General features: G+C 50.4%; 2 protein-coding genes across 2 annotated transcripts in view; one reads left to right on the forward strand and one right to left on the reverse strand.

Moving 5' to 3' along the window:
• The window catches only part of NBEAL2 (neurobeachin like 2), a 33,984-nt gene extending 22,178 nt beyond the window's left edge, over positions 1-11,806 (reverse strand). Inside the window, 8 exon segments of the mRNA XM_079300799.1 lie at positions 993-1,078; positions 1,830-1,857; positions 1,859-1,913; positions 1,988-2,388; positions 4,478-4,559; positions 5,939-6,103; positions 7,139-7,227; positions 11,686-11,806. Coding sequence (XP_079156925.1) covers positions 993-1,078; positions 1,830-1,857; positions 1,859-1,913; positions 1,988-2,388; positions 4,478-4,559; positions 5,939-6,103; positions 7,139-7,227; positions 11,686-11,736 — 957 coding nt within the window. The 5' untranslated portion in view covers positions 11,737-11,806.
• A 351-nt stretch (positions 11,807-12,157) lies between these two features.
• CCDC12 (coiled-coil domain containing 12) lies at positions 12,158-18,414 on the forward strand. Its single transcript, XM_079302208.1, has 2 exons — positions 12,158-12,361; positions 18,285-18,414. The coding sequence occupies exons 1-2, from the start codon at positions 12,191-12,193 to the stop codon at positions 18,357-18,359; spliced, it is 246 nt and encodes an 81-aa protein (XP_079158334.1). The 5' UTR covers positions 12,158-12,190; the 3' UTR covers positions 18,360-18,414.
• Positions 18,415-18,652: the final 238 nt, after the last annotated feature.

The following is an 18,652-nucleotide window of genomic DNA, read 5'->3' on the forward strand; positions in this document are numbered from 1 at the left end:
ACCCCATTATTTATTGGCCCAGTTATTTACTGACCCCGTTATTTATTGACACCATTATTTATCAATCCCATTATTTACTGATCCTGCTATTTATTGACCCTGTTATTTACTGACCCCATTACTAATGATCCTGTTATTTATTGATCCTGATATTTATTGATCCCGTTATTTACTGATCCCATTATTTATTGATCCTGCTATTTATCAGTCCCATTATTTATTGACCCCTGTGTTGCAGATTTTACCCCGGGGGTGTGAATTGATTTAAAGCCAATTTTGAAATTATTGATTGAATTGATTTTTTAATTGTTGTGGAAATTAAAGCTGATCTTGTCTCCAAATTATTAATCCAAGGATTTTCCAGCTTTCGGCCCAGATGTGAAGTGGAGGTGAAGCAGCAAATTAAAAGCTTCCCATAACTTAATTATTTAATTAATTTTTATAATTGAATGCAGTAGTTTGAGGAAATAATTTATTTCAGAAATTTGATGATAATTTTTATATTTAGCTTTAATGAATAATAATTATTTATATTTAACTACTTAATAATTAAAAATTAATTATTTAATTTAATTATTTACACATTTTGCTTTATTATTTCTTTTACTTCATTCTTAAATTTTATAACTTAAATTTTTAAATTTATCCAGTTTTATTTTATTATACTTAATTTCATTATTTTATTTAGTTATCTAGTTTAATTTTATCATTTTATTTGTTTTATTGCATTCTTCACTTAATAATAGAATAAATTCTTAATAAATTATGTAAATTATTGACTCTTTTGTTTTGCTTTATTATTTTGCTTTATTTTATTTTTTATTGGAATTCCTCAATTTAATTGCATAATTTAACATTTCTGAGTTGAATTTAGAGCTGGAATGTTAAACAGGATTTTTAAAAGCTTTGAAAAATTCAGTGATTTAATTCCAGCCTTGGAATGAATAAAACTTTGGGGTTTATTCCTGGAATGAGGAGCTTGGATGAGGTACCTTGGATCCAGAGAGGATGGCTCCAAAAAGATGGATAATCCGGAGCTGGATCGTTTCTGGGAGCTGCTTCCCAGCTTGGAAACTCTCTGGGAGGATAAGGAGGGAAAGATTTCATCAGAGGAGCAAACAGAAAAATAAAACCAAACAGAAAAAGCTAAAAATAGGGGGAAAAAAATCCTTTTTTCGCCCCAAAAAAATAGGAAAAAATCCCTTTCCTACCCAAATCCACCCCACAGGGATGCTGGACCCTGCTGGTGATGGAGAGGATGAGGATGGTCCAGGTTTCCCAGCTCTGGTTGTGTCAGAAATGGGGTTTTGTCCCCAAAAAAAGGGATTTGAACTCAGGTTCAGTTGGGGATTTACAGGGCGGAGTTCTAGGGGATTTTTGTAACGGTGCTGCCTCTAAAAGGGGATTTTGGGGGCTTCCCTAGAAAAAACTCCCCTTTGTGTTGATTTTTGTGGGTTCTGCAGGTGGTGCTGGCCTCAATTCCTGCTTTGGGATCTTCTTCCCAGGACACAGGAGCAGGTACAGGATCCTAAATTTCTGAGGCAGGTATAGGATAACCTGGATCCTATACTTGCCCTGGAATCCTACAATAATCCTGAGATAGGTACAGGATATGTGTGGGATCCCACATTTGTGGGATAAATACAGGATAATCTAGAGCAGATTTAGGATCCTTTTAGGTCCTTGGATCAATATCTATCCCTGAATAAGACATCCCTCCATGGATCCTATAAATATTCCCTGATCCCACCCCTGCCCCTATCCCTGGACACTCTCCACTCTTAGGGGACCCCACACCCACCTCTCCCCTTCCCAAATCCTGATTTTACCTTGGAAAAAGGCACCGAACTCGGGGGGGCAGCGGGGCTGGGGCGAACTTGTATTTGCTCTTCTCCTTGGCACTGATGGATTCCCTGGAACAAGAGAAGGGTGAGGGGGGGAAATGCAGGATGGGGGAGGGATTTTGGGATGCAGGGGGGTCCCTCACCCGCTCAGCTGCCGCCGCCAGGTCTGGTAGGGGTCGAGGAAACACTCGCAGAGGTGCAGGGCGTGGAGCATCCCGTTCTCCAGCTGTGTCCTGTTTTCTGGCCGTGTCCCCTTCTCCAGCTGTGCCTCATTTTCCAGCTGTGCCCCACTCTCCTGGCTCTCCAGCTGTGTCCCATTTCCCAGCTGTGTCCCATTTCCCAGCTGTGTCCCCTTGTCCAGCTGTGTCCCATTTCCCAGCTGTGTCCCATTTCCCAGCTGTGTCCCCTTCTCCAGCTGTGTCCCATTTCCCAGCTGTGTCCCATTTCCCAGCTGTGTCCCCTTCTCCAGCTGTGTCCCATTTCCCAGCTGTGTCCCATTTTCCAGCTGTGCCCGGCTCTGCTCGTCCCTTGGGATGCTCCGTAGCTGCCAAGAAAGTTGAGCTTTAATCCTTGACATGCTCCAAAAAATTGAAATGTGTTTTTTTGGGGGGGAAAACTCTGCTTTGGGGGGAGAATAGGATCTTCAATCAATCAACCAATCAGAGCTCAGAGTAACACAAGCTGGGATGCACTGACCAATCAGCAGCCAGAGTCATGCAACCTGTAGGGCTGCTGACCAATCAGAAGCCAGAGTTGCACTGACCAATCAGCACCTGGCACTGCAAAGCTCTTGGCCAATCAGCAGCACAAGCTGTGGACTCACAGACCAATCAAATTACAGAGCAATGCAACCTGTACAGCTCTCAGCCAATCAATATCAAGAGTCACACAAGCTGTGGACTCATGGACCAATCAGCATCCAGAACTACACAACCTACAGATCTGCTAGCCAATCAAATCCCAGAGCAGCACAACCTGTAGAGTTCTCAACCAATCAGCATCCAGAGTCACCCAACCCATAGTCTTGCCGACCAATCAGATCCCAGAGCAGCACAACCTATGCACTCCCTGACCAATCAGCATCCAGAGTCACACAACCTATAGAGATGCTGGCCAATCACAACTCAGTCACACAACCTGCGGACTCACTGACCAATCAAACACCAGCACAGCACAACCTGTAGAGCTCCTGACCAATCAGAGCCCAGATTCACATAACGTATGGACTCGGTGACCACTCCCAATCCTGTTCCCATGACTGCTCCCGTTCCTGTTCCTGTTCCCACTCCCATGAGTGTTCCCATTCCTGTCCTCATTCTGATTCCCATGACTCCTCCCCTTCCCATTCCTGCTCCCATTCCCACTCCCATTCTTGTTACCATTTCCATTTCTGTTCTCATTCCCATTCCCACTCCCATTTCTGTTCCCATTCCCACTCCCGTTCCCATTATTGCTCCCATTCCCATTCCTGTTTCCATTCCTACTTCCATTCTCACTCCCATTCCCGCTCCTGCTCTCCCATTCCCATTCCCATTCCCACTCCCATTCCTGTTCCCATTCCCATTCTATTTCCATTCCCATTCTATTTCCATTCCTATTCTCGTTTCCATTCCTGTTATTGTTCCTATTCCCGTTATTGTTCCCATTCCCATTCTACTCCTGCTCCCTCTCCCATTCCCATTCCCTCTCCCATTCCCACTACCATTCCCTCTTCCATTCCCATTCCCACTCCCACACCCTATCCCATTCCCTCTCACCTTCCCTCCCCTGTTCCCTCTCCCTCTCCCTTTCCCGTTCCCTCTCCCTTTCCCGTTCCCTCTCCCATTCCCTCTCCCTCGTTCCCTCTCCCTCCCCATTCCCTCTCCCTCTCCCATTCCCTCTCCCGTTCCCTCTTCCATTACCTCTCCCTCTCTCACTCCCATTCCCTCTCCCTCTCCTGTTCCCACTCCCATTCCCTCTCCCATTGCCATTCCCTCTCCCGTTTCCTCTCCAATTCCCTCTCCCCCATTCCCTCTCCCTCTCCCATTCCCATTCCCTCTCCCTCTCCCATTCCCTCTCCCATTCCCATTCCCTCTCCCCCATTCCCTCTCCCTCTCCCCCGTTCCCTCTCCCTCTCCCCCGTTCCCTCTCCCTCTCCCATTCCTTCTCCCATTCCCATTCCCTCTCCCCCATTCCCTCTCCCTCTCCCGTTCCCTCTCCCATTCCCACTCCCTCTCCTGTTCCCTTTCCCTCTCCCATTCCCTCTCCCTCTCCCATTCCCTCTCCCCCATTCCCACTCCCTCTCCCCCATTCCCATTCCCTCTCCCCCACTCCCTCTCCCTCTCCCCCATTCCCTCTCCCTCTCCCATTCCCTCTCCCATTCCCATTCCCTCTCCCCCATTCCCTCTCCCATTCCCTCTCCCTCTCCCATTCCCTCTCCCCCATTCCCACTCCCTCTCCCCCATTCCCATTCCCTCTCCCCCACTCCCTCTCCCTCTCCCCCATTCCCTCTCCCTCTCCCATTCCCTCTCCCTCTCCTGTTCCCTTTCCCTCTCCCATTCCCTCTCCCTCCCCATTCCCTCTCCCTCTCCCATTCCCTCTCCCCCATTCCCTCTCCCCCATTCCCTCTCCCCCGTTCCCTCTCCCATTCCCACCTGGCTCCCGCAGAGCCGCAGCAGCCGCAGCACGTGCGGGAGGCACCCGGGGCTCCTGTCGGGCTGGATGTTCTCCAGGTTCCTGGGAAGGAAAACATCAGGAATTCATCCAGCATGGAGAGGGGGAGGAAATTTGGGAAGGGGAACGAGGAAATCTGGGAGGGAATAAAGTGTTCAGGCAGGGAAAATACCATTAAACATCATTATTATATTTTAAATAATTTTCAATATTACATTGTATTGCCAAATTTTATTAGCAATAATAAAAAACCCTATTTATTATTATAACTTTAGAGATGTGATGCAATTTGGGGTGTAATGATGGAATTTGGGGGAATGATGGTTTTTGACAATTATATTTTTATTATATATTATTATTATTATAATTAATGGTTTTTTAATTAGGTATATAGATAGATATATATTTATAGATATTTATTTATATATATAATTAATTTTGTAGACCATATTCCACTAGGAGGGAATGATACAATTTAGGGAGGAATAACAGCCTTTGATTACTATATTTTTATTAAATTACATTATTTATTAATATTAATATGGATGATCATGATTTCCTAATTGTTCTATTTACAGATGTGATGCACTTCTGGAAGGACACTACACTGGGGAGGAATGATGGAATTTTGGGGGGAAATAACGTTATTTTATAATTATTATATTAAAAACTATTATTTTGCATTATTATTACTACGACTATTACTATTACCATTATTACTATTATTACTGTTACTATTATTATTGTTACTATTACTATTATTGATATTATTATTACTATTGTTGCTATTACTATTATTACTGTTACTATTATTGATATTATTATTACTATTGTTGCTACTACTATTATTACTGTTACTATTATTATTGTTACTATTACTATTATTGATATTATTTTACTATTGTTGCTATTACTATTATTACTGTTACTATTATTATTGTTACTATTACTATTATTGATATTATTATTACTATTGTTGCTATTACTATTATTACTGTTACTATTATTATTATTACTATTAATAGCACTATTTATACTATTTTTTAGTACTATCATTACTATTTTTGTTATAACTATTATTATTATTACTATTATTACAAGTAGTATTGGTATCAGTATCATTAGTAATTGTATGATTAATATTTATTTTATTTATTTTATTTATTTTATTTTATTTTATTTTATTTATTTATTTTATTTTATTTTATTTATTTATTTATTTATTTATTTTATTTTCAAAGATGGGATGCACTTCAGAGGAGATGCTGTGATTTGGGGCCATCCCAGATCTCTCAGAGGAATTCTGTGGGGTTTTTTTTGGGATGGGGGATCTGCACAACCCCAAAGCCACCTGATGGTTTGGGACAAAGTGGGACCTGGGGAGGGACACGAATTGCTCCACGCTGGGACAAGGGGGGACGGAAGGATTTGGGGTGACCCACCTGCAGATGATGATGAAGAACTTGAGGAGCAGCAGGGCCTGGCCCAGCCCCGTCCCCCTGTCCCCGTCCCGTGTCCCCAGGGCCACGCAGTGTCCCAGCCTCTGGCTCAGCACCTGCAGCACCTCCCGCGGCAGCGCCGGGATCTCCGAGCCCGGATCCTCCGGCCTGGGCGGGATTGGGGTGCAGGATGTGACCCCCCCCGGCCCCACAGCCCCCCCAAACCCCGCCCTCCTCACCGGATGGTGCCGACCACGGGCGGCGGATGAGGAGCCCAACCCCCACCCTCGGCAAGCCGCGGGTCTGGGGCCCCACAGGGGGCCTGGGGACACGGAGGAGTTTGGGGTCACTCGGGGCATCACTTAGTGGGGGGGTCACTCAGGGATGTTGGGGGACACAGTTTAGGGGTGCTGAGGTCACCCAGGGTGGTCATTCAGGGGGGTTGGAGGTCACCCTGCAATGCTGGGGGTCACTTAAAAGGGTCACCCTTTGGGTGCTGGAGTCATCCTGGGTGAGGTCAGGGGGATTTGGGGTCACTCAGGGGTGTTTGGATCAGTCAAGGGATGTTTGGGGTCGCTTGAGGCGGTTTGGGGTCACTCAAGGGATGTTTGGGGTTACTCAAGGTGGTTTGGGGTCACTCAAGGGGTGTTTGGGGACACTCAGGGTGGTTTGACATCACTCAAGGGGGTTTGGGGTTACTCAAGGTGGTTTGGGGTCACTCATGATGGTTTGGGATCACTCAGGGATGTTTGGGGTCACTCAAGGGGCTTTGGGGTCACTCAGGGATGTTTGGGGACACTCGAGGTGGTTTGGGGTCACTCGAGGGGGTTTGGGGTCACTTGAGTGGGGTTTGGGGTCACTCAGGGATGTTTGGGGTCACATGAGGTGGTTTGGGGTCACTCAAGGGGGGTTTGGGGTCACTCAAGGGGGGTTTGGCGTCACTCAGGAATGTTTGGGGTCAACTTGAGGTGGTTTGGGGTCACTCAAGGGGGGTTTGGGGTCACTCAAGGGGGGTTTGGGGTCACTCAAGGGGGGTTTGGGGTCACTCAGGAATGTTTGGGGTCAACTTGAGGTGGTTTGGGGTCACTTGAGGTGGTTTGGTGTCACTCAGGGATGTTTGGGGTCACTCAAGGGATGTTTGGGGTCACTCAAGGGATGTTTGGGGTCACTCAGCAGGGCCACCCCGGGGTTTTGGGGTCCCACCTGCGGGGCTCCAGCGAGGGCAGGGCGATGACCCTCTCGAAGCTGGTGACGAAGGCCTCCAGCCACTGCTGCAGGTAGGACAGGTCCTTCTGCAAGGGAGGGCGGGGCTGGGACCAGCAGCCAATCACAGCCCTCCATGGGCCCCACCCACAGGGAGCAGCCAATCACAGCCAGATATTCCAGCCCCGCCCACTCAGGTGTGTGACACACCCCTGGGAGCCCCTGACCAATCACAGCGCAGAACCGCACTACCTGTGGAGCCTCTGACCAATCAGAGCCCAGCAATGCTCAGCCTATGGAACCCAGCGGCCAATCAGCTTGCAGAGCACCTGTCCCTGCAGCCAATCAGGGCACAGCGGGCCCTGTGCAATGGGGACAGCGGGGACTCACCCAGGCTGGGCACCCCAAAATGGCACCTTGGGGTCACCCCGAGCCCTGAGCAACCCAACAGGACACCTTGGGGTCACCCACAGTCCTGAGCACCCCGTGTGGCACCTTTAGGGTCACCCCCATGCCTGAGCACCCCAACAGGGCACCTTGGGGTCACCCACAGTCCTGGCCACCCCAGTGCTACTCCTTGGGGTCACCCACAATCCTGAGCACCCCGTGTGGCACCTTTAGGGTCACCCCCATGCCTGAGCACCCCAACAGGGCATCTTTGGGGTGACCAGTGCTTCTTCTTGAGGTCACCCCAGTCCCAGTAGGGCACCTTGGGGTCACACAGGTCCCCAAGCACCCAGTGCTGCACTCTGGGGTCACCCCAGTCCCTGAGCACCCCAATAGGGCTCCTTTGGGGTGCCTCACATCCCTCAGCACCCCAGTGCTGCTCTTTGGGGTCACACAGGACCCTGAGCACCCCACTGTGGCACCTTTAGGGTCTCTCACACTCTTGGGTACCCACTGCTGCCCTTTGGGGTCACTCACAGCCCTGGTCCCTCCAATGCATCAATTTGGGGTCACCCCCATCCCCGTGCACCCCACAGTGCCCCCTTGGGGACCCCTACACACCGATTCATCCCCCGAGGACCCCAGTGTGGCACCTTGAGGTCACCAGAGCACCCCGAGCCCCCCGGGCTGTCCCCCCATTCCCACGGGATCCCCTTTTCCGGGATCCCGGCGCTCCGATGCCTCCCCCAGGCGAGAGGGGGGGGGAACCCCAAAATCCGCCTCCCCCGGGTTTCCCGCTCCACCCCAAGCTCCCGCATCCCTGGGGACTTTGGGGTGTCCCCAAAGCCGTACCTGTCCCCGGTGGTGGCCGCGGCCATCCATGACCCCGCAGTTGCGCGAGCAGCGCCGGCGCGGCGGGGCCGGAACGGGGTGTGCGTGTGTGTGGGGTGTTTAGGGGGGGCCCCCCCTTTTTGTCACCGCTGTCGCTTGTGCAAAGCCACCAAAAAGCCCCAGAGTTCAGGAAATGCCAAGTCACCCGTGGCCCCAACGGCGCTTCCTGCCCCGCTGCCGGCTCCGCTCGGGGACACCGGCTGCTTTTTGAGGACACCGGCTGCTTTTTGGGGACACCGGCTCCCTTTGGGGACACCGCGGTGCCACCCGCGCCCTCCATCCCTGCTCCCACCCGGCAGCTCCGGGATGTCCCCAAGTTTTTCCCTTTTTCAAGGTATTCCTTGAAAATCCAACCCCAAATCCTGCCCTGTCCCTGCCCAGTGTTGAGTTTGCCGGTTCTCAGCATCCCGAAATTCCCGGGGCACCCACCCGGAGCTGCGCCCCGATAATTCCCGGCGCTCCGCCCCAAAATTCCTGCGACGCCCCCCCGGAGCTGCGCCCCGAAATTCCCGGGGTAACCACCCGGAATTGAGCTCCCGGAATTCCCGGTGCGCCCACCTGGGGCTGGTGTTCCAAAATTCCCGGGGCACACACCCCGAGCTGCATCCCGAGCCCGGAGTTGGGGTCCCGAAATTCCCGCTGCGCCCACCCGGAGCGGCGCTCCCGAGGTTCCGGCTGTGCGTTCCCGAGGCCGCGCTCCTGCCGGTACCGGTACCGGTGGCGGTGGCGGTGGCGGTACCGGTGCCACCCCGCGGTGCTGTCGCAGCCGGTTCCCGGCTGGCAGAGCCGGTTCGGCAGCTTATGGGCTCGGCCGGCGCGGAGCCGCCTGGGAGCGCCGGGAAGGCAGAACCGGGAACACAAAACGGAACCGGGAATGCAGAACCGGGAACGCAGAACCGGCAACACAAAACCGAACCGGGAATGCAGAACCGGGAATGCAGAACCGAACCGGGAATGCAGAACCGGGAATCCAAGTCGGGAATGCAGAACCGGGCCGCGAGTACAGAACCGACCAGGGAACGCAGAACCGGGCCGGGAATACAGAACCGGGAATGCAGAACCGGGCCGGGAACGCAGAACCGGGCCGGGAATACAGAACCGGGAATGCAGAACCGGGAATGCCGAACCGGGGACGCAGAACCGGGAATCCGACTCGGGAATGCAGAACCGAGCCGGGAATGCCGCCGCTCCAGGAGCCCCCCAAAAGTGACAGTGACAAAGCCGCCGGGATGTCACCCCCTGCACGGAGCGCCGCGGGTGGCACTGAGTGACCCCGCGGGTGACGCTCCCGCCGACCCCTCCGGAGGGGTGCGACAGCACGGCCACCCCTGGGGACAGCCCTGTCCCCTGCCCGCGCCCGGACAGGAGCTCTGTCCTGCTTTAAAGCCACCGGAGATAACGCGGCCATTCCCGGGCCACCGACAGGGCCACTGCCACCGAGGGGACACTGCCACCGAGGGGACACTGCCATTACCTGGGCCGTGTCCCCCCCGCCTTGTCCTCGCAGGGCCTTGGGGACAGTGTTTTGTTAAGTGACCTGCCTGGGGAGGTGACACTGGCTCTGTCCCCAGGGCCTCAGAGGTGGCATGGCCACTCCACCGGTGTGGCACAGCCACCCTGACAAGTGGCACTTGTCCCCACACAACGGTGGGTGACACCTGGCCCCCTGTGGGTGGCCTGACAGCACAATGGGACCCTGCAGGGCCATCAGAGTCTGGTGGCACTGCAAGTGTCCCCAGGGACACCCGACAGTGTGACATGTGTGCCCTGCCACCACACATCCACCTGATGGATGGCACCTGTCCCCATATGGGCACCTGGCAGAGTGGCACCTGTCCCCACACAGCTGGACCAAGTGGCACCTGTCCCCTGTGATACCTCAACAATGTGGCACCTGTCCCTTCCCACCCATGGACACCTTGATGGTGTGGCACCTATCCCCACATCACCATGGTCACCTCAGTGGTGTGGCACCTGTCCCCAGAGGACCACAGTCACCTCAGAGATGTGGCACCTGTCCCCATATCACCATGGTCATGTCAGTGGTGTGGCACCTGTCCGTGTACAACCACAGTCACCTCAGTGGTGTGGCACCTGTCCCTGGATCACCACAGATCCCTTGAGGCTGTGGCACCTGTCCCCATGGACACCCTGACCATGTGGCACCTGTCCCCATGGAACCACGGACACCTCAGTGTAGTGGCACCTGTCCCCACACAGCCACAGCCACCCCGATGGAGTGGCACTTGTCCCCATGTCACCCCCCCCCTCGATGTCCCAGCACGTGGCCCTGTCCCCTGGCTGTGTCCCCCCAAAGTGGGATGACCTCGTTTTGGGGTGAATGAGGGTCCCGGGTGACATCCTGGATGACCCCATGGGTGTCCCCAACCCTCCTGGCGTCCCCGGCCACCCCTTTAGGACACAGCGAGGTTTTGGGGGAGAAATTTCACCCCGAAATCCACCAGGACACCCCAACCCGCGGCGACAGCGCTGGGGGTGACACGGGCCGGGGGGTGACACTCGGGTGCCACCTCTCCTCCAGGACCCGCCCCCGCTCCCCGGGGTATTTAAGGACAAAACGAAGCACGAGGCACTTTCGGGGTGACCTGGGGGGTCCCCACTCACGGACCCCCTTGGGGACACCCCCCAGGGCGCAGCAGAGGGTGCCGGGGGTCCCCAAAACCGAGCCCCCCCCCCCGCAGAACCCGCTGTCCCCACCCTGCCGCCGTTCCAATGTCACCGCGCACCTGTCGCCGGGCGGTGGCGCCGGGAGCGGAGGGGACACGCGGACCCCCCAAAAAACCACCCGGGGGGGGGGGTTAAGGGACCCCCAAATCCCCCGGGGAGGGGTGAGAGGGGCGGGGGGACCCCAAATTCCCTGCGGGAAATGGGGAGCGCGGTGGGCGGGGGGATGCGGTGTCCCCGGGGGGGGGTCACGGATGGCGGCGGGGGCCAGGCGGGGTTGGGGACACCCTGCAGGTGACAACGGCGTGCGGGGGGAGCGGGGGGGGGAACGCGGTGACAAACGGAGGGTGGGGGGGCGGAACACGGGGATGGCGGGGTTTGGGGACCCGCAGGATGTGACAGCGCTGGGGGTTGGCGACACAGCGAATGGGGGGATGCGACAATGGGGGACAGGAGGGGATGGGGACACAGCGGGGGGGGGGCGGGAATTGAGGAGGGGGGGTGTAACCAGCGGGGGTGGGGGGGTGCCGGGGGTCCCCCCACCCCTGTGCCCGCCCGCGGGGGGTACCCGGTGCCCCGCTCACCTTGGCGAAGTAGAGCATCCAGAGCTCGCAGAGCCGCTCCCGGGAAGCCATGCCCGGGGCCGGCCCGGCTGGGAACGAGCGGCGGCTCCGCCCCCCCGCGCCCCCCAATCCCAGCCCTGGCACCTCCCCCAGGTGTGGGGGGGCGGGGACTCCCCTCCACCTGCTGGCGGCGGAGGAAGCGCCCGTTCCCCTTTATCTGCTCTCCCTCCCTATTCCCACATTTCCATATTCATAAAAGGGAGATAAAAGCGGGGTGAGGAAGGCAAAGCCGCACCCTATCCCCCCCCCCGCCAAAATAATTAACACTAATTAGCGCAGCCGAGCCTTGCTTTCCCCTTGGCGATACCCTGAACAAACAAAACCCCACGGTCTCGCCTTGCTTTCCCTTTTAATCTCATTTTAAGCCATTTAATAACATTCAATTTTTCATCTTCCCACTCCCTAACCCCCCCACCAACTACCCGCATCGATACTCTCGGCGCTCGGCGCGCCCGGCCTGGCGCGCATGCGCACCGCGCGCTGTACGGCACGGCGGGACGCGGGGCGCAAGATGGCGGCGCCCGGCGGCGGCATGGAAGGGCCGGAGGAGGCCGAGGGGTTGGTGCTGGGGCGGCTGGAGGAGGAGGCGCTGAAGCGGCGGGAGCGGCTGAAGGCGCTGAGGCAGCGCACGCTGCAGGTGCGGCCGCGCTGGGCGCTGCGGGCCCGGGGACAGCGCGGGGATGGAGCCGCGGTGGGGCCCCGGCTGCGGAAGGGGCCTGGAGTGGGGCTGGGCAGAGCCGAGGGGACCCGCGGGTCCTGCGCTGTTGGGCGGGAATTGAGGAGTTTGGGGGTCCCGGAGGGGCTCTCACAGGGTCCCACGTGGATCCTGAATTATTTGGGTCAGGATTTGAGGAGTTTGGGGATCTCGGAGGGGCTGTCAGAGGGTCCCATGTGGATCCTGAATTGTTTGGGTCAGGAATTAAGGATTTTGGGGTCCCAGTGGGGTTGGGGTTGTCAGAAGATCCCATGTACATCTTGAGTTTTTTGGGGATGTGGTGGGACAACAATTAAGGATTTTTGGGGTCCCAGAGGAGCTGAGGGTGTCACAGGGTCCCACGTGGATCCTGAATTATTTGGGATATTTGGGTCCCTCAGTTCTTTGGATGGGACAGGATTTGAGGATTTTGGGGTCCCAGTGGGGCTGGGGCTGTCACAGGGTCCCGCGTGGATCCTGAATTATTTGGGACAGGATTTGAGGATTTTGGGGGTCTTGGAGGGGCTGGGGGTGTCAGAGCATCCCACTTGGATCCTGAGTTTTTTTGGGATGTGATGAAACAGAAATTAAAGATTTTGGGGGTCCCAGAGGTGTCCCAGGATCTCATGTGGATCATGAGTTATTCGGGATATAGTGGGACAGGAATTGAGGATTTTGGGGTTTCTGGAGGGGCTGAGATGTCAGAGCATCCCATGTAGATCCTGAGTTTTTTTGGGATGTGGTGGGACTGAAATTAAGGATTTCCAGAGGTGCTGGGAGTGTCAGAGGATCCCACTTGGATCCTGAGTTATTTGGGATGTGATGAAACAGAAATTAAGGATTTTGGGGTCCCAGAGGAGCTGAGGGTGTCAGAGGATCCCACGTGGATCCTGAATTATTTGGGATATTTGGGTCCTTCAGTTCTTTGGATAGGACAGGATTTGAGGATTTTTGGGGTCCCAGTGGGGCTGGGGCTGTCAGAGCATCCCATGTAGATCCTGAATTATTTAGGATAGAGTGAGACAGGATTGGAAGATTTTGGGGTCCCAGAGGGATCTGGAGTGGGACTGCTGGTGTCAGAGGATCCTATGTAGATCCTGAATTATTTGGGATACAGTGGGACAGGATTTTAGGATTTTGGGGGTCTTGGAGGAGCTGGGGCTGTTGGAGGGTCCCACTTGGATCCTGAGTTTTTTTGGGATGTGATGAAACAGAAATTAAGGATTTTGGGGTCCCAGTGGGGTTGGGGTTGTCAGAAGATCCCATGTACATCCTGAGTTTTTTTGGGATGTGGTGGGACAGAAATTAAGGATTTTTGGGGTCCCAGAGGGGCTGAGGGTGTCACAGGATCCCACGTGGATCCTGAATTATTTGGGATTTTTGGGATCCTCAGTTCTTTGGATTGGACAAGGTTTGTGGGTTTTGGGGTCCCAATGGGGCTGGGGGAGAATAAAAAAATCCCAGGTGGATTTTCAGTTATTTGGGATAAGATTGGATAAAGAATTTGAGAATTTTGGGGTCCCAGAGGGTCTGGAATGGGGCTGGGCACACCAGAAGATCCCAGACAGATCCTGATTTTTTTTTTTGGGATATGGTGGGACAGGATTTGAGGATTTTGGGGTGTCAGAGGGTCCCAGGTGGATCCTGATTTTTTTTTTAGGATATGGTTAGACAGGATTTGAGGATTTTGGGGTGTCAGAGGGTCCCAGGTGGATCCTGATTTTTTTTTTTGGGATATGGTGAGACAGAGGATTTGGCACTTCCCAGCCCTTCCCCCCTCCATGTGCAGCTCTGGAATATTTGGGATATTATTTGGGATGCTGCTCCCAGGGCAGGGGTGGAATTCCTATTTCCAGAGGGATTGAAATCCTTTGAATTAACCCTTGGGAACCCAGATCTCTGCTGGGAATGTTTGGGCTCCATCTCCAAAACTTTTCCAACCTCAAAAATTCCACAATCCCACAACTTTCACCATTACCAATAGAGGCAAAATCTTGGAAAAAAACCCACCATTCCAATATTTTTCCTTAAATAAAACCTCCCTGTTTCCTGCCAGGATTTTTCCATGGGAGGGTTAATTCCTAAAAAAAAAATAAATCCTGCAGAAAATGAAGGATTGGATTTTCCTGCTGCTCCTTAATCTCCCCTGCCATTCCCATCTCCATGGTGATGGACACAGAGATTTTTCCATAATTTCCCCTTTTCATCCCACCCTATTAAAAAAGGATTAAAGGCTCCTTTGGATCCCAAACCTCATCCTGACTCTTTTCATCTCCTGGAATTCCAGCTGGATTTGCCTTTTTTTTTATTTTTTTTAATTTTTTTTTATTTTTTGCTGGAGCTTTGGGATGGGGATGCTGTGTCACCATTCCCACTGGGAATTCTCTGCTGTTTCTCCTGTTTATTTTTGTGGAATTCACCTTCAAGGTCACCCCCATTCCTAGAGCAGAAAATTCCAAGCAATTCTTGATTTTTAATAAAAGAATTAATATTTTTAATAGAGAATTCCTGGTTTTCCCAGCTGAGAGTGGGAAGAAAAAATGGGAAAAAGGAATTTTTCCAGCTGGATCCAGTGTTGTTCCAAAAAAAATGGAGAATGGACACTGGAAAAATAGTTTGGATATAGAGGGAGACTTTTCCCAACCCCTTTAGGGGAGAAATTTGGGAATTCTGTCTTGATGTCAAAAAGATTTGATTGAAATTCCTGCTTTAGGAACATCCCAAAAAAATCTCAGATTTCTTTTGGGATCTCATCCAATTCCATGGACAGGGAACTCAAAACATTCCAGACCCAAAATCCAGAGGGAAACAAACCTGAGGCTGAGATTGCAGCAGGAATTGCAGGTTTTAAGGGGAATAAATGCTGAATATTCCAGGAGGAGCCACCACAGCTCAACCCTGAGCTGGTGAAAAATCAAGATCCTTGGGAAGTTTTTTCCTGCTTTTTTTCCTGCTTTTATTTTATTTTTTTTTTTTTTTTGGGAGATGTGAAAGGCTTTTCCTGGCTTTTATCCCCCTTTTTTAAATATTTTTTTTATTTTATTCCCACTTGGTTCTGTTCCCTTTGACAGCTCATCCCTTTGTTTTCCAGCCTTAATTCCAGAAATTCAGGGAATGCAAATGATCCTGAGCTTCAGATCTCTGGGAAATGGATTTTCACTGGAAAAAAAAAAAAATCCTTGGAAGTCCAAGGCTTCCTAAAAATTAGGGAGTAGCTGAAAGAAGGAAAATATCCCAGAAATATCCCAATTTTCCCTATTTCTTGCATTCCTTATATATTCCTTATATATTCCTGCAGTTTTCCTGTCACTCTGGTGTTTTGTGGATGGAATTTTGGGTTATTCCCACTAAAAACAATTGGAATGTTCATGGAGAAACCTGGATTGTGTCCTGCCTGTGGAAAAATCAATTTTTTTTTTTGGGATTCTCAGCGTTGGAGGCACCAAAACCAGGAAAAAATAAAATTTTTTCTGTCTGCTCTCTCAGTTTCTGGATCAGATTCCTTCAAGGAAAATTCTCCAAAAATATTGAGGTGGAAAAAATAACAGCAGAGGAGAAGAAATAAATGGAATAAAGAGATTCCTGCTTGGAAATTCTTTTTGGTGGGAAAATATTCCAGGATTATCCAAAGAATTTAAGTGAAAATCTGGGAATTTAGGAATTCCTGCTTTGGCATTGCCACTTTTCCTTTCTTCCTGTGGAAAGGGATGAGGGACTTTTATCATAATTTAAGGATTTGGGATTTCCCATTGGGCACATCCTGGATTTTCCCCTTTTCCCTTTGCTGTGAAATTTTGGGATTTGATGGTTTTTAAGCTCCACTCTAAGAAAACCTCCCAGAAAATTCCACATTTTATGGGATATTCCCAAAGCATCCCTCAACCAAACCCAGCAGGGATTGCTTTGCCAATTCCAGATTCCTCCTTCCAGCCCAAAAAATTCCTAATCCAACAACTCCAAACCTGCTTCTGCTGCTTTTTTATCCCCAAATCTTTGAAAAACTGGATCATTCCTGTTTTGTTTATTTTATTTTGGGAAGTCTCTCATCATTCCTTCCCTCATCCTTGCTCTGGAGTGTTCCCTGTGTTATTCCTGCAGCTAAAAAAAATTCCTTTGGCTGCATCCTAACCTTTTGTTTTTGTTTTTTTTTGGTTTTTTTTTGGTTGGATTTTTTCCAGAGCCACATCCCATCTCCTCCACACTTTCCTTCAGGAAGGGCTGGAATTTCTCCTTTCCTCTGCCTTTTCCTGCTTTTCCACCCTTTGCTTTCCCAAAATTCCACACAGTCCATGATCCTACACTTTCCCTTGTCCTGCCCTTTTTTTTTTTATTCCCAATTTTTTCTTTTTTCCCTGCTGGGATTTGTTTTGCTTTGTGATGGAGTGCTAAAAATTTGGGAAAAGTGTTGCTGTGGAAACAGAGCCCTGGGAAGTTTTTCCAGTTTTATCCAGGATAAAACACTCAGAGGGATCCAAAGGATTTGGGTTTTTTTGCCCTTTCCCTCCCCTTTTTTTTTACCTTTTCCCTCCCTTTTTTTCCCCCTTTTCCTGCCCATTTTTTTCCCCTTTTCCTGCCCATTTTTCCCCCTTTTCCTGCCCATTTTTCCCCCTTTTCCTGCCCATTTTTTCCCCTTTCCCTCCCTTTTTTTCCCCCTTTTCCTGCCCATTTTTTCCCCCTTTTCCTGCCCATTTTTTCCCCTTTTCCTGCCCATTTTTTCCCCTTTTCCTGCCCATTTTTTCCCCTTTCCCTCCCTTTTTTTCCCCCTTTTCCTGCCCATTTTTCCCCCTTTTCCTGCCCATTTTTCCCCTTTCCCTCCTTTTTTTTTCCCCTTTCCCTCCTTTTTTTTTCCCCTTTCCCTCCTTTTTTTTTCCCCCTTTCCCTCCCTTTTTTTCCCCAGCTCAGCTCCAGCAGAAAATTCCAGAGTTCTCAGTTTTTATTGAATTTAAAGAGCAGAGAATTCCTTTGACTATCCCAAGGTTTGAAAACAGCATTAAAACAGAATTAAATTTGTTTTTTTTGGGTTAATTATTGTTGATTTTTACCTTAAAAAAAATAGGAATATTTTCCTTGCCCTTGAAACAGGAGCTGAACTTGAAATTCCAGCTCCTGGCTCCTTTCCCTGTTTGCTGGGAATGTAATTTTTAACCTGAATTGTGGAACAGATTTTAGGAGAAGAGAGATCCAGGTAATGAATCAGCATTTTGGGGAAATATTCCCAAACCTGGGATTAAAATTAAAAAAAAAAAAAGGATTAAAAATCTCCTGGATAATATCAGGAGCTGGTGCTGGGAGAAGAGATGGGACACAGGGAAAAATGCATTAAAAAAAAGGGAAAAATTGGAAAATTTTAAGGAAATTTTTAGGAAAAAATGGGATTTCAGCTCTGGGAATGCAGAGGGTTAAAATCTCTTTATTCCAAATAATTTTCCATAGAAAGAAAAATTGGGATGATCTGAACTGTGTTTGTTGTGCCCATCCCTGCTGCTCCAGGTTTTTTTGGGAAATTCATTTCCTTCCATCCATCCCTGCCTAGATAATAAATAGAAATGGAAATTCCTAGGAATTTCCCTGGCATTTCCTGGAGTCTCTTTTCCAGAAAAATTGAATTTTGCTCCAATGTTTTCCCTGTGAGATTCCATATTTTCATATCCCAAATGAGAAATTAGGGAAGAAAAAAATTCCTGCTCTGTGAATTCCTAAATTTTTATAGCTTTGCATCACTCATTCCCAAATCCATTTTTTATCCTTTCTCAAGAATTCCTAAAAATATCCCAATCCCAGATTTTGGGGCTGTTTGCTCTCCTGGTTTTCCAGAGAAGCCAAAATCTGAGGGATTATCCCAAATTTTTTTTTTTTTTTTTTGCAGAATAAGGAGAGTGAAGAACCTGAATCCAAAATTCCAAGAGAAGATGAGGAAGAGGAGTCAGTCAAACACAGGTAATTCCTTCTTTATTCCCACTTTTCCTTCTGGAATTTGTTTCCCAGGAGGATTTTCCTTAAATAAAAAATTCTCTGTAGGAATTTGATACAAATAATTTGGGATGAATTGAGAGGGAAAATTGGAGGTTGAGCTGAATTCCCAGCCATTCCTGCATGGATTAAACATCCAAAAATGGATTAAAAATCCAATTTTTCCATGGATTCCTGTGCCTGTTTTCCCTGGATCACAAATTTGGATGGAAAATTTGGAATGTGCCCTATTCCCATGGATTTATCCCAAAAAACCTCCTCTGG

This window comes from Erithacus rubecula, assembly GCF_903797595.1.
Source record: "Erithacus rubecula genome assembly, chromosome: 3".
Lineage (NCBI taxonomy): Eukaryota > Metazoa > Chordata > Aves > Passeriformes > Muscicapidae > Erithacus > Erithacus rubecula.